Source organism: Protomyctophum parallelum (genome assembly GCF_964188405.1).
Source record: "Protomyctophum parallelum genome assembly, chromosome: 15".
Taxonomy (NCBI): domain Eukaryota; kingdom Metazoa; phylum Chordata; class Actinopteri; order Myctophiformes; family Myctophidae; genus Protomyctophum; species Protomyctophum parallelum.
This window is the reverse complement of record NC_139710.1, coordinates 9,258,091-9,284,832: the sequence shown is the minus strand read 5'-3', so window position 1 is coordinate 9,284,832 and position 26,742 is coordinate 9,258,091. Positions and strand designations below refer to the sequence as shown.

The 26,742-nt window shown below is 42.1% G+C and overlaps 2 protein-coding genes across 5 annotated transcripts; one reads left to right on the top strand and one right to left on the bottom strand.

The window, feature by feature from the left end:
* Nucleotides 1-2,866: 2,866 nt before the first annotated feature.
* tpcn1 (two pore segment channel 1) lies at nt 2,867-22,654 on the bottom strand. 3 transcript variants are annotated; one of them, XM_083783720.1, is made up of 26 exons: nt 22,127-22,654; nt 19,411-19,544; nt 18,193-18,369; nt 17,385-17,498; nt 16,798-16,928; nt 16,568-16,656; nt 16,294-16,328; nt 16,095-16,153; nt 15,779-15,878; nt 15,441-15,557; nt 15,200-15,324; nt 14,371-14,419; nt 14,202-14,265; nt 13,937-13,981; nt 13,734-13,790; nt 13,575-13,628; nt 12,305-12,377; nt 12,050-12,157; nt 11,781-11,942; nt 11,449-11,564; nt 7,790-7,836; nt 7,637-7,705; nt 6,736-6,832; nt 6,403-6,533; nt 4,057-4,137; nt 2,867-3,962 (listed from the first exon to the last, which is right to left on the bottom strand). In XM_083783720.1, exons 1-26 carry the CDS (start codon nt 22,215-22,217, stop codon nt 3,819-3,821), a joined length of 2,469 nt encoding a protein of 822 aa, XP_083639846.1. In that variant the 5' UTR covers nt 22,218-22,654; the 3' UTR covers nt 2,867-3,818. The 3 variants fall into 3 exon arrangements, 2 of the variants coding, with proteins under 2 accessions (XP_083639846.1, XP_083639845.1); XM_083783719.1 differs by lacking the exon at nt 22,127-22,654 and adding an exon at nt 19,932-21,374; XR_014570337.1 differs by lacking the exons at nt 2,867-3,962; nt 6,736-6,832; nt 22,127-22,654 and adding an exon at nt 19,932-21,374 and having other exon boundaries at nt 4,059-4,137.
* drc10 (dynein regulatory complex subunit 10) lies at nt 21,787-26,742 on the top strand. Of its 2 annotated transcripts, none has more exons than XM_083783722.1 (6): nt 21,787-21,836; nt 22,045-22,232; nt 24,725-25,409; nt 25,572-25,733; nt 25,919-25,990; nt 26,428-26,742. In XM_083783722.1, the coding sequence occupies exons 3-6, from the start codon at nt 24,726-24,728 to the stop codon at nt 26,707-26,709; spliced, it is 1,200 nt and encodes a 399-aa protein (XP_083639848.1). In that variant the 5' UTR covers nt 21,787-21,836; nt 22,045-22,232; nt 24,725; the 3' UTR covers nt 26,710-26,742. The 2 variants fall into 2 exon arrangements, with proteins under 2 accessions (XP_083639848.1, XP_083639847.1); XM_083783721.1 differs by having other exon boundaries at nt 25,572-25,805.

Below are 26,742 nucleotides of genomic sequence, written 5' to 3'. Positions count from 1 at the left end.
TAAAGTTTAAATAACACAGACTCATATTAATCAGATGTTTCTTAGCGCTGTTGTTGAGGTCTTCTTTTGTATGATAGTGTAACAGCCGGGAATCGAACCCTGGTCTCCCACGTGGAAAGCCAACATCTTAACCACTACGACAATTAGAGTTTTGAGGTAGTCAGGCTGAGGCTGTGAGCCACTGCTAGAATAGCAGTAAATGAAGCTCAATAACTAGCATTAAACTTTAGGAAGAGTGGGATTTGAACATGAACTCTCTGTGCTGAATAGCCCCTACTACACCATCACTCAGTAACATCTGCCTCTTTGTACTGTTGAAGCGATCATTTGTATGTTAGCCTTCAGATAGTAAAGTTGAAAGAATCAAGAGTTAAACATAGACTCACGTTCATCAGAGTGTAACACCCAGGAATCGAACACAGGTCCCCTGCACTGAAGGCCAACATCTTAACCACTAAGCCAAAGCAACTGCCTATGGCTCAGGGGAGATATGAGACTTTTGAGGTTATCAGGCTGAGGCTGTGAGCCTTCAGTTAATACACCTCTAAATGTTCAAATCCCTGTTCTCCTATAGCTTAATGCTGGAGTGTTTCAACTTTACCAACTGAGGGCTAACACACACAATTACCAGGAGATGTTCACTGTGTGTCTGACTGATGGTGCAATGGTCTAATGATCAGTCTCTCTGTACGGACATTCTATGTTCAAGTCCCATTGCTCCAATGTATAGCACAATGTTAATGTTTCTCATCCTCCGCAACACCCATTCTCATACACCGCTATACTTTTAAGTATGTTGCGGTAGAGAGAACGTCATCATTTTGGACCATGGGCTATAGCCCATATCGTACGGCATACTATAGCACGCATTTGAAAAAAATGAAAAAAAAAAAAAACGATGGGTTATAGCCCATCGTTTTTCTTTTTTTTTTTTTTTTTCAAATCCTCAAAAATGATGAAAAACGGCTTGCTATAGTATGCCGTACAGTATGGGCTATAGCCCATGGTCAAACGCCGCTTTTCATCATTTTTGAGGATTTGAAAAAAATGAAAAAAAAAAAAAACGATGGGTTATAGCCCATCGTTTTTTTTTTCTTTTTTTTTTTCAATTCCTCAAAAATGATGAAAAACGGCTTGCTATAGTATGCCGTACAGTATGGGCTATAGCCCATGGTCAAAAATTGGATAAAAAACGTCTACAAATAGACGTCTAAAACACGTCTATTTTTAGACGTGTTTTAGACGTCTATTTTTAGACATTCTTATCCCATTTTTAGACACTCGTCTAATAGCCCATACTGTATGGCATACTATAGCACCGTTTTTCATAATTTTTGAGGATTTGAAAAAAATGAAAAAAAAAAAAAAAAAACGATGGGTTATAGCCCATGTTTTTTTTTGTTTTTTTTTTTTTTTTAATCCTCAAAAATGATGAAAAACGGCTTGCTATAGTATGCCGTACAGTATGGGCTATAGCCCATGGTCAAATATGGGATAAAAAACGTCTAAATATAGACGTCTAAAACACGTCTATTTTTAGACGTGTTTTAGACGTCTATTTTTAGACATTTTTATCCCATTTTAGACGCTCGTCTAATAGCCCATACTGTACGGCATACTATAGCACGCCGTTTTTCATAATTTTTGAGGATTTGAAAAAAATGAAAAAAAAAAAAAAAAACGATGGGTTATAGCCCATGGTTTTTTTTTTTTTTTCAAATCCTCAAAAATGATGAAAAGCGGCGTTTGACCATGGGCTGTCCCCTAGGGTAGGTACCCTCACATGTTCTCCCCGTGTCCCGTATAGGGTAGGTATTCTCACATGTTCTCCTCGTGTCCCCTAGGGCAGAGGTTCCCAACCACTGGTACCAGTACCACTGGTGGTACTTGAGCCCTCCTCTGGTGGTACTCAGAGGAGTTGCCCCAAAAGATTTAAAAAAGACAAAAGTGGAATGAAAGATTACTACAGGTAGTTCTTCTGACCAAGCAATTGGTTGAAATAGGCTATCCAGCCGTGCTGAAATGAGCATGACAGCACACCTAGCCGTTAATAGAAGATTTGAGAAATATCATCAGTTGTAGTGATTAGACAGAGTTTTGCCCTCATCTTATGGTGGACATTCCTTTTGCCTGAAAAGGAATCTTTGAAATGTTTCATCGTTTTAGAAATATAGTGCTTTCAAATTTGAGAAATTTACAATGGGGCTCAATGGCAGATATTGGCACCTAGAAACTCCATTCACACTTTTTATAATTCAGCCAGACCAGGTGTGTTGTGATTGAGCTGAGCAGGACCTAGAAACCCGGCTCCTGCTCAGCTCAATCAACAGGACCAGAACACACACTAGTCGTTACTTTCCTTCCAGTTTATTATACTCATCATCAGATGTCTTCTTGGTACAGCCTACTACAGAGCGGAGAACGCCCCCTTGTGACTGTGGATAAACGTGTTCTTCTATGATGTTGGATTTAATTCAGGGATCAAATAATGAATGCATGCATTTCTTTATGCCTACCACTCGCTGTCCAGTGTTCAGAGCGCAGATGCTTCTATCGTTTTAGCCTGTAGTTAGGTTGTCATTAGGCATTTAGATAAACACGATTTAACTTAAACCTTGAACTCTCCTATGTCTGTCCTATGGGCTATAATATAGTCTTGAAGTGTGAGAGATCCTTAGTTTGACTCCACTCAGTAGTTGAAAAATTACTACATTTCTTGAAATTAGTTTAGTAAAAGTATCAATACTGCAATCAACATAGAAAGAAACACTCTGTAATGCGAACCCGGGACCTCGTGTCAACAACGCGCATACGTTACCAGTTGACTACTAGAGAACCAGGCCCGTTAAGAAATCAAACACAGTCACAGAGTGACCAGACAGATTTATTTCACTGTCAGGTTTACAAATAAAATATATTTAATATAAATGTTTATTTAGAGTAGACTTCTATTGTAGCTACCGGTATATATATTGTATATTTTAGCTTTCATTTCTTTTAAATGCCTGTTTGTTTTCATGTTTTAAATGCCTGTTTCTGATTGTTTCTGAACCTGTACAGCACTTTGGTTGACCTGGTCATGTAAAATGTGCTATATAAATAAAGTTGCGTTGAGTTGAGGTCCTTCCCCATTTTTAGAATAGATTGATGTACTGTAAGATATAACAGTAAAGGTACATCAATGCACTTGACAGTTTATTCAAATGATTAAGATCAAACACATACACTTAAAAGAATAACAAGTTATATAAAAGTAAAACCATCTCTTCTGTCTATTGAGACTTGAGTTGAGAGATATAATTTATCTGTTCGTAGGAGTACATGGTAGAAGCATAAAGGAGTGTATGTTTGTGTATGAACATTGGGAACACAAGGATAGTATTACCTTGTTTAAACACTGATTAGATGAGCCATTCAACAAAGGCATCAGGTGTTAAGTACTGTATATGATCTACAAGAGGTCCAAACGGGTCGTACAGCAGTATACATACACACCATACATGCCTCCTTCCTAACACAAACTGCTAGAGAGGGAGTCTTTAGGAAGGCCCAAGAAGGTTCATGATCCAGCTAAACTGGTAAAGCAACAGACCTGTAAACCTTCTACTTGTCAGTCAGTCATTTTGTCCTTCTGTCTGTCTCTTGTGAGGAGTCCAAGCAGTTCAGTTTCTTTAGCTGCTGCTCACACCCTCACTTCCAATCTGAGCCCCAGGGACAGATACCTGCTGTGGCCAGGGGTGAGGGCAACTACATAGAAGAGACATGGAGTGACGGGAATTCTCAGACAGAGGTGTATTATAGCACTGGGGGACTGGTTGTCAGTTGATGCTGTGCGGTCCAGTCTGCGAGTTGAGCCGGGGTTCGGGGGAGGGAGATGGGTCAGAGACGGGACTGTCCAGTTCCCGGGGCAGCCTTTGGTCTAGTTGAGGCAGGTTGTCCCTCGAGTACTCTGCATACCATTCCTGTGCAGGAAAACAAGCAAAAGGATTATTGCTCAATGAACGCACAAGCAAATGATAGGATGACACATTATGATACTTCTAAACAGTGTCTCACCTGAATCTCCTCTGCATACATTTTCATGCTGAGGTCACTCTTAGTCCGTGATCTTCGACCAATGTACACCAGAGACGTGTGCTGCATACATTGCCACAGGAAGAAAGACTGTTAGTTGAACTACACATAACTAAAAGATACAGTCCAATGTTTATGTTCAACCACCTCAACTAGCATACAGCAAGGTGCCTCTCCAAAATCACACAAACCCACTTTATTTTGTCAATCTTATGTTTCATTTTAATACAAATCCCTCGTGCAGGGAAAGAAAATATTTTAACCACTTTAGTTGAAACTAGGGTTGCCTCGATCGGATCGGGTGATCGGAAATCGGGACCGATCACCCTAGTATCAATATTATATCGATATCATGATATTAAACCTGGAAATTGTCTGATTTAGGATATTGTACTATTGTAATATGGCATAAATGTGTTCTATAAAATATAAATATCGGATCGGGAAAAAATCGGTCAAAATCAAATGATCGGAATCGGATCGGGAGCAAGAAACGTGATCGGGACATCCGTAGTCGAAACCTATATACTTTGTTGACTAACGTGCCCCAGGGGTCTGTCTTTGGTCCACTCCTTTTGTCTCTCAACACTGAGGGCTGTATTTTGTGTGTCTTAAGTACCAGGTCTTATTACTTAACTTAAGACCTGGAGGCGTGATCAATAGCCATTTGGCTATTCTGAGTGGCCAAAGAGAATTAACCACGCCTCAAGTTCTTAAGGTAAGTAATAAGACCTGGTACGTAACACACGCAAAATACAGCCCTAAATCTCTCATAGCCCAAAATAGCCCATTGACAAGCTCACAGCATCTGCTATTTTCCCAAGAATAGGGACACTAGGGTCCAAGTGGTTATGCATTGCTGCACCCGCTTCGGATGTTATCACCCCTTAATCAAGAGAATGTTCGTGATCAGCACCTTAGAAATACCCCCAGTATGTGATAATCAACATACTGGGAAATCCGGAAGTGAAACTATGAGAGCGTTTGCCTTTTGTGTCAATGACGGAGGGGCGCTGTCTCTGGTGGCCTTGAGACACGTGAGGCACCACCGAGCGAGGCTCTAGCCGAGCGTTGCGACGGCCACCAGAGCCGACTCAGCGCCGTCCGAGTTACGTCCCATAACTAGGCAGAGAATAGTAAATATTAGTAGCCCCTAGTTTCCATGCCCCGACCATAGAGTTGGAAATGAGTTCAGCAGAGGGAGTCCTTGACCAGGCTATGTCTGCACCACTCTGCATGCGTGCAGTCCGGGTGAACACAGCCAAACACCACAATGTATAGTATGCCAGTATGGCCATATTGGCCATATTCCAACGTCCTGATAACGGTGGATTTCGTATATTTAATGAAGTGATAACGGACGAAACCGCTGATTATAACCCACGCATAACCCATGTGGCCAGGGTTAGCCTAGTCTCGCGTAGCCAGACAAGTTGAGACAACTATTCCACAATCTCTGAATGCTATAGTCTGGAACTACACCTAAGTGTAGTTTCGAGTAAGGAAGCTGCCATTTCCGTTCACGAAAATATATTTTAAAATATCTTTAGAGCATATTTTTTTTATTTCCATTTCTGCTAATAACAAGCAAGCTATATATGCTTAGATGATTTATATATTAGGATACATTTGCAACAACTTTAAAGATGAAACGGAAGTGGCGAGGAGGCTCCACTTCTGCTTTATATTTTACTCATGATAGCGTTGGTCCATACTGTATGATGAAATCATTTGGAATTGCGAAAGGCAAAAGTCTGGTAACGCAAGTCTAATGCTTGCACCACGACACAAAACAGTTGTGCATCATTATGCACTGAGACTATTGAACACATATCAGTATTATATGTTTATCCTTCAAAAAAAGGCTCAACTAGATACTGTAGATTATTACACAAACTTCCAGGTTCAGGGTTAGCGAAAGGGCCTTTCTCTGTGGAGTTTGCCTGTTCTCCACATGTCCCATAGGCCATAGGGTACAGTAGGTATCCTAAAAAAACATGCAGTAATACTGGTCTATACTGCCTCCCCCTGGCCAGACGGAGGCCTTATGGAGGGGAAAGGAAGTGGTTGAAATAACTCGTTCGTTCCACACGCTACGCCCTACTGGGGAAACTCCCCCCCCTGGCAGGTGATAAGAAGCGGCCTGCTCCCTCCTCATGCTTCGAAGGAAGGAAGGACCCTCAGTTCGGGGCTCTCCCCAGGTTGGCAGAGGGAGAGTAGCACCCAGGATTACTGCTTAGGCAATTGGCACAGGGTGAAAAATGAGTTACAAAAATCGTGGGGGAAAAACGTCCAGGTTCTGTGTGGCTCATGTTGATGTGTTCTCACCCCACTGCGGTCCATAACGAGTAGGACTCCCTGTAGAGAGTTCTGTCCTGGACAGGTCTGTTTGTACAGCTCCAGTGTGGCCAAGGCTTCATCACGACTCACCTCTGTTTCAAACACTATACCATTCTCATCTAACACACACACACACACACACACACACACAGCAACATAAAAAACATCCTAAGCCGTAAGCACACAACTTTGTATACATAATAATACATTCAGATTTAACAAATTGCCAGTGTCTATAAAAGTATTCCCATGTGAGAATGTGCACATACAGTACACATGCTGTACACACAGACTCTCTCTCATGCACACACAAAGTCCCACCCTCTGGGTTCTCCACTGGTTCCCTGTTCTTGCGGCTATAATTCATGCGGAACACAAAAGCATCCAGAATGAAAGCCACAATGATGGTCATCACCACCTGGGGAGGACAGACACACATCAGTGATCTCATGAGCGTACTTGCATATAAGGGCAAGAATGCTGTACATGCTTGCAAGATAGTGAAGATACACTCAGAAATAAGGGTACGCTAGTGGTTCATCTATTAACCAAAAGGTAGTTAATATATCCTCAAAGGATCCTCAAAGGTTAACAATTATACCTTATGGTAGAGATTTGTACATTTTGGGGGACCAAAAAAAGATAAGCATGCATTTCTGACAATATACACCAAAGTATACAGTACTACAGTATGTAATATGTAAATAAACCATAGGTTTATTTAATCAGAAATAGGTCATACTACTATGCTGTCAAAATATACAAAAGTATACTATGTTTACCAAAACAAGCAAAAAGAAAAGATTGAGGTGGGGTATATTGTACATTCACTGAAGAATTAACTTAAGTACAAATAAAAAAATGAAAAACCTCCAGTGACTTTAAAAATAAAAACAAGCAGAACTCTTTGGCCTGAAGGTGGGGCAATCCTACAATCTGCCTATTAGATTATGAGATATCTTGCATTCAAAATAGAAATTTTGGCCTCAGGCTGACACAATAGGTCAGCAGGTTTCAATGGCTATTCACAAATCAGATTTTGAGATACTGTTTCTAGTGCGAAAGTGGCTTACGGGTGGCACTACTAATACAATGTTAATGGGTTACTGGGATGCCACTGGTCTAGACCCATCTATTCACAAAGCAGGTCTCTCTCTCTCTTACACACAACACAGACGCACACATGCAGGCAGGCACGCACGCGTGCGCGCACACACCTCACCATGGTAACAATGTAGAAGGTCATGAAATACAGGCGGCTCCAGTGGGATGTCATAGATGTTACTCCTTCCTATGAGAGGGTGGGTATTGTAGCTATTATATATTGTATGTGATGATGCTGAAAAACAGATATGGATAACTAACTTGATCTTACCATGGTGATGTACCAGTTGTTGACTACTGTGAGTTCAAACAGTGTCACTAGAGAGATAAATGAGACAAGCAAATGGTCAGTTTGGTAAATGTACAGATTTATAGGTAAAGAGAAAAAGGGGAAAGTCTTTCTTTCATGGCTTATTAAGTCAAGCATGGGTGTTTGTAACTTTCGGGTCCAAGTTTCCAGAGGAGAACGTTCTTTGCGCAAAGAGTCACGTGACAGGTCAGACCGTAGCCTATGTTGTGTGGGTGAAGAGGAAATATTGAATGTACGCTAGGACAGGTTGAACTGTCTTGGTGGGTGAAACTCTTGGAAGAGGAAAATATATAGGTTGGAGTTTGAGACATTCTGCTCATTTTCTATTTTCTAAGAGACATATTTGCAAGGGTATATTCATTTGTAAAACAAAAAAGGTGTTTCTACAAGAGGTTTTCTACTTTATCTATTTTTGTCTATTTGTCTATTTTCTATCTAACAACTTTGTTGTTAAAAAACAAAAATGTATGGCTCAACTGTGTCAAGAGCAGGACGAGGCAGCCAGCGAGGATTGCTAGATGCAATCAGAATTGAGAAAGCAAAAGCAGCAGCGCGATTGGCTGCATTGAAGGCTGAAATATTGAGGGAAGAAGAGATTTCAGCCCAGAGAGAGAAGTTGAGTATATTGGAGAAGCTGAGAGACCTGGAAGCTATAAAAGCAGAAATCTCAGCCCAGAGAGAGGAGTCCAAATTGAACTAGAAAAAGTGCCCTTCTGGGCACAGGTCTACACCAGGATAGGAATGTAGGACATGGCATGACTATGGAGATCATGTGTACCGATTTGCGTGAAATTTGGATAAAATCTGAAGGAGTAATAATAGAAAATGTGTTTTACATATGTCGGCCTCCTGGTGGCGATATAAAGAGCAGATGTGAAAAATTCCAGGCAAAGGTTTTTCCTTGGCCTCTAGGGAGTTGGCATACAAAGTTATCCACAGATCCGTGCAGATAGAGGTAAAAACACTTTTCGGCCAGTTATAGCGCCACCTTGAGGCTGAGTTGAAATTGTTCATGTGGCATTTCGTCCTCGGCCTAGTGGTAATGTGGGTGCACAATTTCACAGAAATCACGCGATGTGTTCATGATTTGCAGCATTTTGTTTGAAAGTGAGCATTCCTGTGAACTTTGGAAGCCAATCTTAACCAATCAGGATGGAGTCTGAGAAATGTGAAAGACCGGTTTCGTTGAATGGCTCTAGAGAGACTGTGTACCAATTTGCGTGATGTTTGGACAAAATCTGTAGGTGTACTGTGCAAAAACTTGTTTTGCACAAAGCGGCCTCCTGGTGGCGCTATAACAGGCCGTTCTGGAAAGTTTGGGGCAGAGGTTCATCGTTGGCATCCAGGGAGTGTGTGTGCAAAATTTGGCATCGACCGGGTTAACGGTGGCCGAGATTAGCTGCTCACGGACGGACACACACACACACACACACACACACACACGGACGGACGGACGGACGGACGGACACACGGACGGACACACGGACGGACGGAGTGCAAAACATACTCTCTCCCCATGCCTTCGGCCTGGTGGAGACAATAACCAAAGAACGGACATGGAACCAGCAAATATTCAGCCTGTAATTCAACAGAGTAGCAGCACTCCATGTGATCAAGGCCCTCACAGTACGCCAATCCTTCCTTCCACGGAGAACAAACAAGAGATGACAGTTCATGAAGTTAGTTTAGTTCAAGCAGAAGCACAGCCAGTCAAACTGAAACTGTCAACAATGACCGACAGGGGGTCAGTGGTCAAATGTCAAAGAGTGACTGGTCTAAGAGTTAGAGGTTACCTTTCACAAGAAAAGATTGATTTGCCACCTGCAGACACTGCAGTACATACCGAGGGAGGAAAATAGTATTTCCACTCGGAAAACAGCAGAGCGCTGGACTCACCTTCTCAGTATGTCTGAGGAGATGCCTGAGTTGTTGGACTGTCCTGTTCGTCTCCTTATTGGTTATGACTGTGCTAGGGCCCCGAAACCAAGAAGGATAATAGATGGGGAAGAGCATGAGCCATATGCGGTCAAGAATGACCTAGGCTGGAGTATGGTGGGAGGCTCAACGGGTGCAAGCTCAAAACATGGAACCTTGAAGAGGCCAAATACAGTGATGGCCAAAATGAAGGTTGAGTGTGGCACAGAGAGCTCGGTACCCCCACAAGAGAAGAAGAAATCAAGCAGGCATTCATCATCTTCCTCCTCTTCATCGAGTCCTGATTCCTCCAGCAGTTCCGCCTCTTAGTCTGACGACGAGGATGAGAAAAAAGTGTGAAGAAGAAGAGGAAACGGAAGAAGTCTTCAGCCAGGATGGCGTCCGACGGCTCGGCAGCTGAATCCGACCCAGACGGCAAGAAGAAGAAAAAAGACCCAGGGAGGAAGGAGACAAAGAAAAGGATGAAAAAAGCCGCCGGAGGAAGAGGTAGGCAGAGCGAAGCCATAAAGACTCGTCCTCCGAGTCCTCAGTGGATTCTGAAAAGAAGGAAGAAGCTGAAAAGAAGGAAAAGATCAGCATCCAAGAACTCCACTGAAGTAGGACGGGAGAAGAACGTCGTCATCATTTCTGATGTATCCACAGCCTTGACAGAGGATGCCGGACTGTCAGGAACAAGAAAGAAAAGGAAACGGTGGAATGGAAAGAGACGAGTGAAGATGAAGGTCCATGGGGGCAGCGTAACTTAGGAGGAGGGTCTGACAAATTTAAGCCTCCAAATCAAATGCAAACCATTTGCTATTTTAATACAAAAAGGAAAAAATGTATTTTTGGTTGGTCAAAGGTCAATACAAAATAAAAATTTTTTATTATGTGACACTTGGGTTCTATTAAGAAGGAAAATACGGATTTCTACAGCCTAAAAGCAGTAGTAAATCACTGTATTTTGGGGGCAGTGTAACTGTCCCAGCAATAGGTATTTTGTACTTTTCTATTTCTATTTGCTATTCTATTTTCTATCTATTTTCTATTCTATTTTTATTGCTAATGTGAACATTAGAGGTACATTTCTTGGGTACATTGTATTTACATGCCGTGTGTGGTGCCTGGTTCATATTATGACGTGTTGAGGGCGTGCAGGAAGAGCCTGTGAGTAGCATTAATGGCACCGGTCTGAGCTGGCTCAGGCAGTTCAAGCTGAGTTGCAGGGGGAGAGGATCTCTGCTCACGCCAAGAAAGAGCGTCCTCAAATATAAGACAAGAGAACGTAGAGTAGCTCCTAAAAGAATCGGCAGAAGGCGCACACGGTACGTTGCATATTGTTGGTTTCTGTGTTTGTAAATAGTGTTCTGTCGATTGTTTGTTTGTTTACGTTTCATCTTGTTTGTTTACCCATACCCGGAAGTCATGATTGACCGACAGTTACAACAAGTTACAACAAGGACATTCAAAATGCATATTTCATGGTGTTTAAAAGAATATTTGTATGTTTTGTGTTACAGTTTTCACGGTGTCAACTTTGGGAAATAAAAAACCCTTTTGAGACATCAGTTTGGAGCGTTGTAATATTTCTGCTGGCTAGGAGCCGCTACAGTGTTCACCTCCCATGTGGTACTGTGATCCTCTGATTAAAAGCAACAACCAGATCATGTAAAGCAAAACAAAACAGCAACAAGTAAGGTGTTTACCAAAGCTGCTGAGAATGTTGTTGAAGTTATTGAGATAATAGTAGCCTTCCTCCAGCACTGTCTTGTTGCCTATGGTGACATTGATTTGTCTGTAGGAGTCTGCGACTGTACTGGTGCTGAGGGGTTGATTGGATAAGGAGTACAGTTAGTAGAATATAGAGACTGTAGAGGAACACCAGTAAAAGTGTCAAATCTGGGAATAAATCAGAAGTACAGCGTACCTCTGTATGCATTTCAGTCATTTCAAACAATTACCGTAAGTGAGGACCACAAATGTATGCTAGCAGCAATCACGTATAAGTGCTGACCCTGATGGGTTACCAACAACTTACTTGCAGCAGTTTGGGTAGATCACATCAGCAAAGAACTCCATCCCGACAATGGCAAAGGAGTAGTAGAAGATAATCAAGGTCAGGCCCAGACTTGCCATCCTGGGGAACAGCTCAAACATGGTGTCCAACACATTACGATACCTCTGCTTTATCTTAAACAACCTGCGGGAGCAGAGGAAAGAGAGAAGAATGCATAATATGCATATAAATATGGCTACCGGTATATGCAAAACAGAGCATGTGAATAATGACATTGGTTTGGGGCCCACCTGAGAAGCTGAAGTGGCCTGAGCACTACTATGAAGTAGAAAGGTTCCATGTCAAAGGCAAGAGCAATCAAGCCCAGAAAGGCAAACACAGTCACAGAGAAGTCAAACCTGGTTGAGGAAGATCAGTAGTTAGGAAACAACACAGTAGAAATTGAGTTTGATACATGTTCTAGAGTTTCTTTCTAAAATATTGCCATTCTTGTACTACTGTTGAGTATTGTAAAAATGTCACACATGAGAGAGGCCAGTACTCACAGATTCCATCCGGAGCTGAAATAAGCAATTGGCCCCAAGCCTGTTATTTTCATTAACACCTCCACACCATAAACTGGAGAGAAAGTGGGTAAACTTAGATGAAGTCTGTGTGGGATATGTGTCAAGTACTTAACAGATGGTGATGACCAGCATAAGTCACATGTTGATAATGGGGCCGTGTCCACAAAAAGCTTCTTATTTTCTCTTTGTATTTTGGCTGCATCTTTCTGACATGGTAAAGAGATGCTCCTCATCCCAGTGTAAACATCACGTTTCAGTTCTTTTGGTGCCCAGCTTTTTTTGGGGTGCGTTCACGGCATTCCAAGCAGAAAATATTTCAACTTTTTGAGATGTGCGTCGCTCATCAATGCCATGTTTGATCCTTCTGGCTGTGACTGACGGTCTTTAACAACCTGACATTGAATCGCTTTGAAATCGAATCGAAAGTTCACAACCATGATAAGTCCATGTTTACCGTTGTTTCAGCTAGACTATTTGTGCTAATAACGCAGCTATAACAGAGGATTTGACAGAAGGGTAGTTGTACAACGTTTCAGGAGTAGAGACCACCCTCTGCTTATCACTGTCACTCCCTGTACTCAACTACCTCCCACCTTCACTCAACTGCCACTCCCCATATAAACGCTGTGAACGTGGTATCCTCCGCTGCTCATGAAATGCTTTCTGTGGACACGGCCACCTATTATGGCTTTTGTATGCAAGCAAGATACAGGACAGATACAGGACAAGATACAGGACAAGATACAGGACAGATACAGGACAAGATACAGGACAGATACAGGACAGATACAGGACAGATACAGGACAGATACAGGACAAGATACAGGACAAGATACAGGACAGATACAGGACAAGATACAGGACAGATACAGGACAAGATACAGGACAAGATACAGGACAGATACAGGACACGATACAGGACAGATACAGGACAAGATACAGGACAAGATACAGGACAAGATACAGGACAGATACAGTACAACATACAGGACAACATACAGGACAACATACAGGACAAATACAGGACAGATACAGGACACGATACAGGACACGATACAGGACAAGATACAGGACAGATACAGGACAGATACAGGACAAGATACAGGACAAATACAGGACAGATACAGGACACGATACAGGACAAGATACAGGACAAGATACAGGACAAGATACAGGACAAGATACAGGACAGATACAGGACAGATACAGGACAAGATACAGGACAAGATACAGGACAAGTCATACTCACTGGTAAGGAAGACAATGTAACTCCACGGAACAATTCTGGACCAGGAAAATCCGGCTGTAGGAGGAGAGGGAGAGACAGAGGTCACAGGTCACAGGCCGGGAGAACCACACAGTCTTCTCCACTACCACAATCAAATCAGTGTCGCTGCAAGGGTCTTACTATTTTGCATGTATGTCTCAACAAGGATCCATAAGCCATTAACAGCCACCACCACGTCTGCAGATGTGAGAAGAGCATGTGAATTAACCACTTTGGGAGAATAAAATAAATTTATTTTTGAGAATTGTGGTTAAATAAATAAATAGCAGATCTATCTAAGAATAGAAAGGGGTATGTTGAGTATAATGAATGGATGCACTCACACATAGCATATTGGAAGGCCTTTGACTTCACCAGAAGGTTGATGCCTATTAAAATGTAATGCATAAAGAAATATATAGACAGTATATAGACAGTGAGTGTGTGTGTGTGTGTGTGTGTGTGTGTGTGTGTGTGTGTGTGTGTGTGTGTGTGTGTGTGTGTGTGTGTGTGTGTGTGTGTGTGTGTGTGTGTGTGTGTGTGTGTGTGTGTGTGTGTTCATGAGATTCATTTCAGCCTTGATTTGAAAGAGAAGAAGAGAGAATTCACCTTTGAAAATGAGGAAAGTCGTGTGTGGAAGGTCATCAAACCAATATTCTCCACTTCGTCGCGCCTGGCCATCAAACACAGAGAATTTATTTTTGACAAATAAAACCACAGACACACAGGGAATGGAATAGTGGGAAAATTATAAATGAATGAATTAATTTAAACTTACTTTCCATTTAAGGCCAATGACCTCATAGAACTTATAAAAGTCATCTAGGCTGTAACGGAAAGAGGAGCAGAGAATGAGATGGAACTAGGAATACAAACATGAGGATTTACTTTTAAGTTTAGGGGCAGGTTTGATTCATACACTCAGTGGTAACTGCATTACTTGGTTAAGCCACCAGTGTGAACTAAGACAAGTACTTAAAGGTAGTGTAAGTGATATATTTTGTGAAAAGGTTAAAGAATTTAAAGTCATTCCAATTACTGGCCCTCCAAAGAGTCCGTTTCCGTTTCTCTATGGCTTTAATAAACAGAAAATACATTTTCAGGTGGCTTGCCAATTGCATCCAATCAGGAGGAGAGAGAGTACCTTAGCCTGAATTCAGAATTTTCATTTAGTTTCACTCCATTATTCAGCCTAAAAGCCCTCTCAGTGCAGCCGTTTTCTGACATGGGGTGTGGCCAAAGTGCGACTCTATGGCAATTGGTTCATAAGGTTATCCGGATACAGCATTAGACCCTGAATGTGAGGCTTGCGATTCAGGGGCTGGAGCCATTTATCATCTTAAAATGTATAGTGTTCCAGGATAACTTTTGCCTTCTCATTTCGCTTTTGTCATCACTTCCACTTTCACTTGTTTATCCTGTATCCTGCATGAGTTGTGTCTCCTGATTGGATAAAATTGCTATCCTGACCTGAAAATGCATTTTCTGTTTACTAAAGAAGCCTGTTAATGAAGAAACTATAGCAATAATTACCATTACTTATCAGAATATATATAATTTTATCAAAATAAATCCTTTAATAAGCAGCTTGTATATAATGCTGGTACCTAAGCATTGGAGCCCCTGAGATGTTGAGAGCTTTAAATGTGAGAAAGCGGTCTCTTGCTGACATTCGCGGCCTGTAGAAGCGCATTAGGCCATCAAACTGCTTTAGAGAAACACCCATCGGCCTCTGGAGACAAAACACACACACACACACACAGGAAAATATGATGTAGATGTGATGCAACAGCTATGACTGCTTTTCGGAGACTGAATTCATCCTGATGTTATTAAACAGGGGCATACCTGTCGGCTAACAAGCAGCTGGAAGGCATGGTCAATGGCTGAGCGTTTGTGAAGCAGTAGAGATTTAAACTTCATCTTTTCAACGCCGTTAAATGTATCAAACACTACTGCCAGGAGCTGTAAAGGGAACAGAGACAGTGTAATGCAATAATAGTTTCTAGATTAATCACAGTCAGTGACAAATAGGATGTGATATGCATTGCTGACCAATTACATGGCTGTTTAAAAGGTTTTCAGAATGCAATGCTTCTCATTTGGAGTTGGACTGTTGATGCTAATACAGCTAATGTTTAGATATCAGAACATTTAAGATAGTGAGAGCAGTCTGTGTGCAGTACCAGGTTCATGATGAAGTACAGTTCTATGGAGAGGTAAACAATGAAGAAGACACAGGACCAGCGATTTCTAGAGTATGCTGGCATCATCACATCAGGGAAGCTACAGGAAACAGGGAAGATTGTTCTCAACCAGTGACAAAAGTTATACAACAGCAATGGTTACAAAAAAAACAAGATCTGGTAGTAGGCCAAACAGACTTGTGCTATGGAAAACATTAAAGTTGAGCAACGGAAGTAGGAAGGAGATGATGCGTATAGCTTGCATGGCATCTGAGCAAAGGGCAATGTACAATACAGTGTGTTCTGTTGTGCTTACTTTGCTGTGGTCAGCAGTACAAAGAGACTGACAATGCTGTTCTCCAGAGTGTTGAAGTACTGTGGGGAGAAGAGCGGACACAAATCAGAAAACTTTGACCACAACTGAGCCACAACTGTCATCCAGGAAACAAAAACACATACCACCACAACATAGCCCAAACAAACTAATGTCACCCAGACTAATCTATCAGACGTACCGGATCAACAGGGTTTGGAGAGAAGAGGCAGAAGCCTGAGAGGAGACAATGGACCATAGTCAAACAAACACAGAATAACAGAAAAACTGTACAGTACTCTATGGCTGAAAGCGGACAGTCCGATGATGAATTGACCAAAATCACCCTGTGGCAATTTTGCTCGTGTCAATATGGTTAAATCAACTTGGAAGAACATAAGTGTGTTTAGCTTGCAGCTTCTTTTTTTACTGTCACTATTTAGTGACAGTAGGCCATAAGAAGACATGATGCTTACCCAATATTGCAAATATAACCATGAAGAAGAGTAGCAGTAAGAGGATGTCAATGAAAGGGGGGAGCGACTGGAAGATCTGACGCAAGTTTCTAATTGGAAGAAAGGAAGGAATGAGTCATTAATGAGAGTGCCAAATTGTAAAATGATCAGCGATTTGTGTGTATATGTACAGCATATATTATAAGTGTTGTCGTCGTGTTATATGTGGCGTTGAATATGTTGTTATGAACCTGCGCACTGCACCACAATATCTGCAGTCCACTAGGAATATGGGTCTGAGAGCTCTGGTCACACGCAAGTGAGATGTCTGTCTGATGAGAACCACAATTGCCTCAATGAACTGTAGCAGCAACACGCACGTCTATTTCACAGAGAAAAGAGATGAGATTACTCAGAAAACTATACACAACACTCATGTCTTATTACATATCGTGCACATTCTTTTTCACTTTTCTCCCAATTTAGTCGTTGTCATGTTTATAATCCCTGTGGCATTGTTCGGGATAGGGGGGTATTTTGACGACCACGTCTCGCCTGATACATCCCCTTCTTTTAAACTGAGGAGTTCCAATAGGAGAGCATGACGCTTGAAGAGGAATGACGAGCTTTGACCAAAGCTGTAGAAATAGCTAGTACAGCGACAGAGATTGCCCTCCCCTCCCCTCCCTTCCTAAATTGTGTTTGTTGATGTGACCGCCCAAGCCCGGGGACACCTGGCTCGAATGGTGAGCAGGTAATTTACCCCTGAGCCACAGGGACAGACACCCTAACACTATTACCCAATGTCATCTGGAAGTATCAGAGGTGCATCCATTACCTTCACCATGGTCCTCTTATGTCGTATGAAGGTCTGGAAGCCTAGCCAACGTATCTTCATGCATAGTTCAAACGCCACCATGACCAAAGCTAACAGCTCCAGAGTGGCATGGACCTACAAGAAGCATAACATAAACACAAATAGACTACAGTTATCATTTTAATTTCTTTCCTACAAGCTCACAACATGTCGCAATGAAACACATTGCGAGCTTTTAGAGCTACATGTTTTTGGGGGGAGGGGGTATTATGCCTTTATTGATAGGACTACAGCGGTGCCCGTGGGGCCTCTACAGCGGTGCCAGTCGGGCACTGACCTACTTGGAACGATGCATGCCCCACCCATATATTATGTCTGTGTCCCTTTTATGCCCATATATGGAGTTATTTGTCAGGCATGCCCAAATATGGAGTCTATGCAGACGTCAGAATGATGTCAGAACAGGCCAGCTCCATATATGGACATATGTACAGAGCCTGGGCAAAGGCATTTTTGGGGCGGTTCTGGATAACCATGGGTCCGACGGACGCGACACCGGGCACTGCACCCCCTGTGGTGGGGAGGTACGCATGTGTAAAATTTGAAGTTGGCTGGGCGAACGGTTCTCGAGTTATGTGGATTACAGACGTTCATACAGACGTACAGAGACGTACAAGACTGCATTTATAGTTAGATTGTAGGTTGCCTGGTACTGGGACTCGAACCCGCAACATGCTGTCAGGCTACTTTGTAGCCTAGGTGCCTGCCAGCAGTCCGGGTTCTTCCAATTTTCTGAAAGGTTTTTGGAACTACATGTGTCTCCACTTACATAGACGTCCAGGCGAAGCGATGGCACAGCGGGAGCCTCGCACAGCGACAGAACCATCAGCAGCACGGCTGTCAGCAGCTCCATCATGTAGAACAGGTGGTTATGAGCAAACAGGTATGCTGCCAGCGCCTTGGGGTTCCGAGGGTGGGTGAAGAACTTATCATTGTTTTCCCCTTCCTACACATACAATACATACAGGGGAGTGCATATAAGGAGGTAGGAGCTGTCACGATCATGACATTTTACACAACGATTATTTGTCGCACAATTAATTGCAATTAACCATTTAATTATGGCATTGAACATTGGAACATGTGGATAAAATGGCCTTTTAGGCTTTGTAAACAAATATTACACAGTACAGTTATGACAAATAACTGTACATAAATTCTTTTGAATATATATTTTTTAATGATTTTTTTATCCCATGATTTTGCAACCCATTTTTTAAACCCAGGGTCAATTATCTAATGTAATCCTGGGCGCTGCACTTCCTCTGCCAACCTGGGGGGGCAGCGGACTGACCTCATGCTTCCTTCTATGCATGAGGAGTCCAAGCTGCTTCTTTTCACCTGACAGGGGGAGTTTCCCTGGTCGGACATAGTTTCCCCTCCATCAGGCGCTCCGGCTGGCCAGGGGGAGGTAGTTTAGAGACCAGGATTACTGCATGTTTTTTGTGAGGGTACCTACCCTAGGGGACACGGGGAGAACATGCAAACTCCACACAGAAAGGCCCTTTCGGCAACCCCGCCTCGGGTACACGGAGGAGGGACCCCAGCACCCACAGCATCCCCAGTGGGGAATCGAACCCAGGACCTTCTAGCTGTGAGGCGACAGCACTACCGACTGTGCCACCGTGCCCCCAAATAACGTAAATTTACAAAGAAATGACTGACTTTATAGTCAACTTTATACTTTAAAATGTTAAAACAGATTTACAAGCTTTTTGAAAATGTGTGAACGTTTTCCAACATGGAAACGATTATTGCAAATACTTTCGAACAGGCAAACATGTAATAATTTTGACAAGCCTAAGAATAAGAAGCAGCTAGTTAAACACTGTCACTTGCAGCTGCGACAGAACAGAATGGGCTCTATTAAAACGTACTGTACAAAGTCCTGAGGACATAATAAAAACATTATCATATGATCACATGAGCTAAAGGCTACTAGTGGAGGTTCTGCTATATAGTTACTTTGCCCAGTGCTTGTGAATACCTGTAAATAGATAGCTGCCTCTTGGTAGTTCATCTCCCAGCTGTGTTGTAATGATGCATTTTGGGCTCTGCAGTTTTGTGGGCCAGGCGTTGGAATTACTGCATTGTTTATTATATCGTAATTGCCACCTCCATCTATAAAATAAGAACAACGTGTATGATATGTGTTGTCACATATAGTGTACATACATACATCACACACACACACACACGCTATCCCGGCGGTATTTCCTCCAAGTTAATGATGTGACTGACATGAAAGACTGGATTACTGCTCTTAACAAGGCAAGCAAGATCACGGTGAGTATAGCATGTGCGCGCGCACACACACACACACACACACACACACACACACACACACACGTATATAGAATAGATTGAAGCATCACTGTAACTATAGGCTATAGTATAATAGTCGCTATTTATACAGATTCTTCTTGGCAATTGTGAATAAAGTTATTTCATTATTAGAGACATACTGTAGACAATCTAGACACACACATCACAAGGGTGCGTGCCTACCAATGCAGTCTAGTTCTACATGTAGGACATAAGAGTTCATTACAACTGGACTCTCCTCATGGCCCTGACTTTGATGCTGTTCAGCTGTTTGTGTTTGCTCAGACAAGCACTCCATGGCTCAGCCTGGACGTGTGTATTTGTCTCAGCATATGTGAACGTATTACAGTCCCCCGAAGTCCACCACGGACAATGTGTGTGTTATTCACAGTCCACAGGTCCAGCTCCAGTGTTCACACCCCCCCCGAGGATACAGACAGGAAAGCATTCCAATCAATACTGATGTCCTTTCAAGAGAATGTCCATCGGTGTTGCCACTGATAATTAGAGTCTTCTTGTGAACTAATTACTTCTTTCATGCTGTAGTTTCTCCTTCCAGAAATCAACATGTAGACAGCACGCTGGACTGCAGATCATGATGCCAGCAATGAGAGGGTAATAACTGAACTGTCACAATACCTCTGAAAGTTACCAGCTGTAGCTGCCACTGCAGTGCAGTTTGAACGTTGAACCCTGTGCTGCCTGTAAGTACAGTACTTTTTTTATATGACTCACTCAACACAGTGGACAGTTGTAGCAACTTGCAAGTGTATTCAATAGACGCGGAAGATCTATTCATCTATTTATGGCTCTTTCAACACAGAAGAGGAAGCAGGCATATAACACTGTAATCCTTAATTCAATTCCACACATTCCATAAAGAGGCTACTTGTATTTTAAGCGACTGGACATACTAAAAATAAATAGGGAAAAAATATTAAATCAACTCCAGTTCAACATCAAGTTTCCATCTGTATGTTGGAGGAAGATATTACAGTCCATTATGTCTTTACCAATCAACTAGTCCACATGTTTCCGTGGTCACAACGCGTTTCAATCGGAATGGTCCTGTCAGTGTCCTCTCGCCCTATTCATGTCACGTTGCTGCCCCAGGCAGTAATCCTTAGAAGAACTTTTAAAACATGTAGGAGAAGAACAGAATAAAAAAAGTAAAGATCAGTCCCCGGCTGTGGTATATTCCTGTATGACAGCAATTGAATCAGCCTCAGTAAAGTCTAGTCCAGCTGAGGGACTGACTAGCTGTTATTCCGACAGAAGCAAAGCCACTATCCGCTGTGCGCTATTCCAACCCATCATTTGTTTGAGAACAACAATGCGTTTGTTGCTGCCAGTCAATAACCAGTGAGGTCAGGCCCTGAGCCGGCTCTTCCAAAAACAAACACACTACTATGTCTATGTCTATGGTGACTGGTTCTCAGTAAAAATCCTTTATTCTTCTTTTCCTTTTCAGAACGGTGGCCAGCGTTCAACAACAAAGAAACCAAACACCACACTTTCTCCCTAGCCAGTGAGATTGAGAATCATCGTAGATTGAAATATGCTGTCCAAATGGTGACTTATTTTTGCCTCCGTCAGCGTTCAAACTCCCTCCCTGTCTCCAGAGAACTCCCAATCAATCCTCCCAGTCTCAGGGAAGTTCCCACTCCCTGATATCCTGGGGGGAAAGGAGATCTCCTCTTCCTGTTCACTTCCAGAGCAGGAAAACAAAACACAGTTGGTATGGAGGTCTGGTCTCACACACACATACTGTTGTATGTGTTGCATGCTGCCCATGATGAGCATGGGGGGTAATGGGGCCACTCATACACACTGCTGAGCCTGCAGTTTCCTGCACCGGTCAGTTTGTAGAGTATATGTGAGGCATACAAAGGCAGCAGGATTACAACATAGAGTGGACACATGACACATGGACATGTGATCTCAGAATTATGGACATTTCTATTTTCCTTTTTTTTAAACAACAATGTTCCCTGATTGCACCTGGCAACCAACATCACATCCTCAGGGGGAGAGTTTCAACATCATCTCCGACTCCTACAACAGCTTGGGAGGGGAGGCACGCCTCCGGTAGGTAGGCATGAAACAAATAACAATATACAATATACTACTATCACAAAATACACTGACTGACATACCTTACACAAATTCACAACAAGCATTGTGGAGATAAAAAAAAAGATAAAGAAAAAAAAGTACAATTATCACTTATTTTCACTTTAATCAGATACATTTTTCTTTCTTTTTTTTCATTCATCATCATCATCATCATCAACAGCATCATGAGTGGCAGCCAGCACTGTCAGTATACGAGGCTACAATGTTAAGGATGAGGATGCCAGTAAAACTTAGTAACTTACTCTCATCTCCCCTCTCTGTGTCGTCGCTAAGCAAACCGCTGTTGTCGTCGTCCCAGTTTAAGATGAGAGGCACATCGTCATCAGTCTCCATTCTTCAATAGCACAAGTAAAAGGCAACCGCGATCTTCTAAAATTCCACTTTGCCTATTCAGCGTTATATCGCTGTATTTATAGGCAGTTAGCTTCGGTTTTCAAACTAGATAACGGTACAAACTCCTTTGCTAACCGTAGCAGGACATGACATCTTGTGTGCGCACTCTTCGCTCATAGCTAATTAGTTGCTAGCATGCAAGCAACTTTTGTACGTTTTTATATATAAAACAAAAAACGATATCTTAAGATAACAACTAGTTAGCTAAATGGCTATCTGGTTACCGGTATGTAATGCAAAACCTAGGGTGTCTGACAAGCAGGATTGCTTGTTTATTTCAGTTTTTGTCTTTGGTCTTGAGGAGATGACATCTGTCAACGACCCAGACCCACTGTCATTCACGGCACAACTCCTGCCGAGTCTCTGCGCCCATTACACCATCATCACATAACAAAAACAACACAGGCGTTTTAGCTGCTTGTCAGTATTTTTTTCAAACGTTTAATCGAAAGTGAAGTACAAAATATTGCGATCTCACCGTAACTAAAACAATATAAAGTCAAGACATCCAGATTCCAGTCACTGAAGACTGTTTCATCAACAAACGTTTGCGACACCAAAGCAATTCAATTCACGGCAGTTGAATTTTCAAAATAAAGGTCCAACATGAACATTGCATTGAATAAGAATGAAAGCTGAAGTGCAAGATTTCTCAATTTTTGTTTATGGGTCAACAATTGATAAAACAATGAAAGCTGCTTTAATAATTTCTTTGCACATTAAATTAAATAATTAAAAGAAAAACTCAACAATTTAAAGTTATTTATGTCTATTATAAACCAAAAACAAAGAAACTGGTTTAACAGAAACAGCTAGTCAATGGAGGTCTATAACACTGTCCAGTAAAACGTATTGGACTACCATAAACTTGGTAGTTGAATTAAGTCACAAGAGCTCAATCTCTCTATAATATCTAATACCTTTTTATTTGATCATTGATATTGACATAGGCTACTGACATGATACTGACCATTATACTGCTTTGTCGATTCCAATACTGCTGACTATACTGACATGATACTCAGATACTGACATGATACTCAGATACTGACATGATACTGAAATCATTTCAGTGTATCACTCAAAATCCCCATGGGAAAGCCCCATATGGTGCCCAGGTTATTGGGTTTTTTTGAGAAATATAATACAAATAATTCCGGTAGAAAAAACGCAGCACAGACAACAAGAACAGATAATAAACAAAACAGGACAAATAAAGAGAAAGACAATGCAATACAATACAACAATTATATCAGGCCTTGTGACATCACTATGACATCTGTTCATAGTATATGCGGCATGCAGTCGCAATTAAGCCCATATATGGAGATCCCTGCTGTCATCAATATTGGCCAGCAACTCCACATCTGACCTCAAACCCTTAGATCTCCATATATGGATATGTCAGAACCTGTTGCGGATCTCCTCTTTCCTTTATTATTTTGGGTCCTGCACTCGTTGAAATTTGTGGATGTGCGTGCATCTCTTGACCATTCCCTTTTGACTGATACCTGTCCATTCAAACTCTAGACGGGCCTGCCGAAAATTAAGGCCCGGCCCTCATCAAACCCTACTATACACTCAAGAGAATGTCCCTGCTACAACCCTTAGATCTCCATATATGGAGCGGACCTGTTCTGACATTAATAATAATTATGTAATGTTGATCTGACCTCATCAAACCCTGTACACTGAAGACATGCTCCTTATATGGCCAGTAGGCCTACAGAATTCATTATTCATATTTTGTATTATGATTGTAATAACAAATTGTAAGTATTATTTTTCTTCTGTTTGATTTTTTTTGTTTTGTTAATTTGTTTTTAAGCATCCACATTCCACAGTAGCCTAAATAATACAAACTCTTATTGTGAAATGCCGGTTGATCAACGAATGACAGAATCAAGATTCCCAATTCAAATCAAGAAAGTTTAGCTTTATATATTAAATAACATTTCTGTGAAATATAAGAAGCATAGCCTACGCTAGATAATTTTGTGCTTTGTCATCTGCCCTGTAGGCTACTCTGAGTCTGACCCTGTGTAGGCTACTTGTGTAGCCTCGGTCCCAGGCTTACTTACAATAGCCAGTTGGAGATGGTATCTTAGCAACCGACAAAACAAAAACATACGAGATAGCTGTGTTGGCAACAAGACATTTAAATACAGTAGCTGAGGCGAACGGCAGGGGAATGTGACTATATCATGCTTAATATTTTTAACAAGCACTGTTTTGTCCGTGCTAGTTACACTCTCAGGCAGGTAAATTAGCCTAACACTTAAACTATTGTCAAAGCGCGTCTACTCTAGCCTAAAGTCTAACCTTGAGGTAAGGTGTGCTATTTACCTTACAGCTTGATGACAATTAGCCATGTGTAAATTGCCTAATAATATAAACAGATAAAATAAAATAAAAACTAAAAGTTAATTTCAATGTTCCAATGACAGCATGTCTGCAGAGGTACCAACTTTGGTGGCAGTGGATGCCAGTCTTCAGATGTTGTCCTCCACTCCCCAGCCGAGGTCCAAGAGACTCCCAGAAGACTCCCAACAGATCCTTGACCCTCTACAAAAGAAATTGTCTTCTCTAGAGACACACCAAATATCTGGTGTTATAGAAGACTGCATCAGTGGAGTGGAGTTAGTAGCCATGCTGCCTGCTGTGTTGGTTCACCTAGACACTCTGTCTAGTAGGCTAGATAAGGGACTGACTGAGGCACTGAGAGAGCATCAAGTCTTAGGGAAGAGTCTGGAAAGGCTGGAACATCTAAAGCAGGGGTCAGGTAAAGAAGAGGAAAGAGCAAGGGGGGGAGAGAGAGATCAGCTTGAGAAGGATTTCCAGATGTCCTTGAGGAACGTGCTGAGACTATTCCGAGCCCATCCAACTGCCATCCGTATTTTGAGGAGAGAAGCAGATATGGCAAGTGGGATGAGTAAGAACATGCAATGTCTAATTGGAGGACTAAGGGACCTCCATGGGGTTGTACTGGAGAACCTGCTCACCAGTCCTACTGAGCAACAGGCACGGGGCCGCTATTTGCAAGAGCTGTCTGTGCGCCATGGCAAGAACATGGAGCTGGTGGCTTCACTAGAAACGGAAGTAGCAGCAGTCACCAAGGACAGAGATGCAGCGGTGAGACAACATGTGTAATTATAGCTAGCTACTAGGCTAATGACAGTCTTTTACTCATGAGAGGGTAGCAAGTATGTGATTCACAGCTCATGGCCAATAACTTTGGAAAATATGTCTGTTTCCCCTACCCTTTTCCCATTTATCTTCCTGTTTGTCTCCCAGATTTCTAAGAAAAATGATGTGATCAAGAAATTGAAGAGTTCTTTGCACCAGATGGAAAAGCTCTCAGAAGAGGTTGTGTCACGTACACAGCAGGATGCAGAGAAGCAAAGCCAATCAGATGTTAAGGCTTCAGAGGGGAAACAGACTCGATTGCAGCAGGAGGTCAATCAACTTACATTTCAGCTTAACAATAGTATCCTTGAGAACAAGGAGGCGGAATCAGCACTTCGTAAGGTGCACCTAATATGTACAATTATACCTAAACCTTAAGTTTTTAATGTTTGCTATCGTGTGGGCCACAACATGTATTTGTTGTAAGCTATCTATTCTATTTTTGTACCCGGCAGAAAAAATACAAGTTGGAAACAGAGATAGAAAACAGGATTAAGAAGTATGATGCTGACATGGGAGAGAAGCAGGTAAAGGTTCAGTTCTGAGCTGGGACCAAGTTTGACAGCTCTCAGTTGGGAGAATTGATATGGTTTCAGAATATTTTAGCAAATATCCCTGTTAAAGTAATGAGATACACATCCTCATCACAAACACATCTGTCTGCATTGATTAACATAATATTCCCAATATTACAATGAACATACTGTAACTTACACAAGGTCACTTACAAGCAGTAAAAAAGAGAAGTGTATTCCATGAATTCCTTTGGGTTCTATAAGAGGGGTTCAAAACGGTCGCTCAGGATTTGAATGGAAGGTGAGTTTAGCCTGGCTGTAAACACTCTTGAATGGAATATCTATTAATCCAATAAACACTGGACTTTTAACTTCGATCATTACAGTATTTCTCTCTCCTCCGTGGCTTTCTCTTTCCATTAATTTCACTACCGTCCCCATCCATTCAGGTGGAGCTAGAGGAGATGGCAGTCATCTATGAGGAGGAAAAGGAGGAGCTGAGGCTGCTGCAGGAGGCCTATTCTGTCCTGGAGGTGGAGTACAGCCAGATCCAGCAGGAGCGCCTGCTGGCAGAGGAGAGGATGCAGGAGGAGGAGAGAGACCTGGAGTTCAACACCAGAGCCGCTGTCATCATCCAGGCCTGGTGGCGGGGCTTCCGTGTCCGCAAGAGCATGAAGGGCAAGAGCAAGAAGATGAAAAGCAAGAAGGGAAAAGCCAAGAAAGGCAGATAGTTTAATCTCAGTGTTTGGCCTTTGCTAAACACT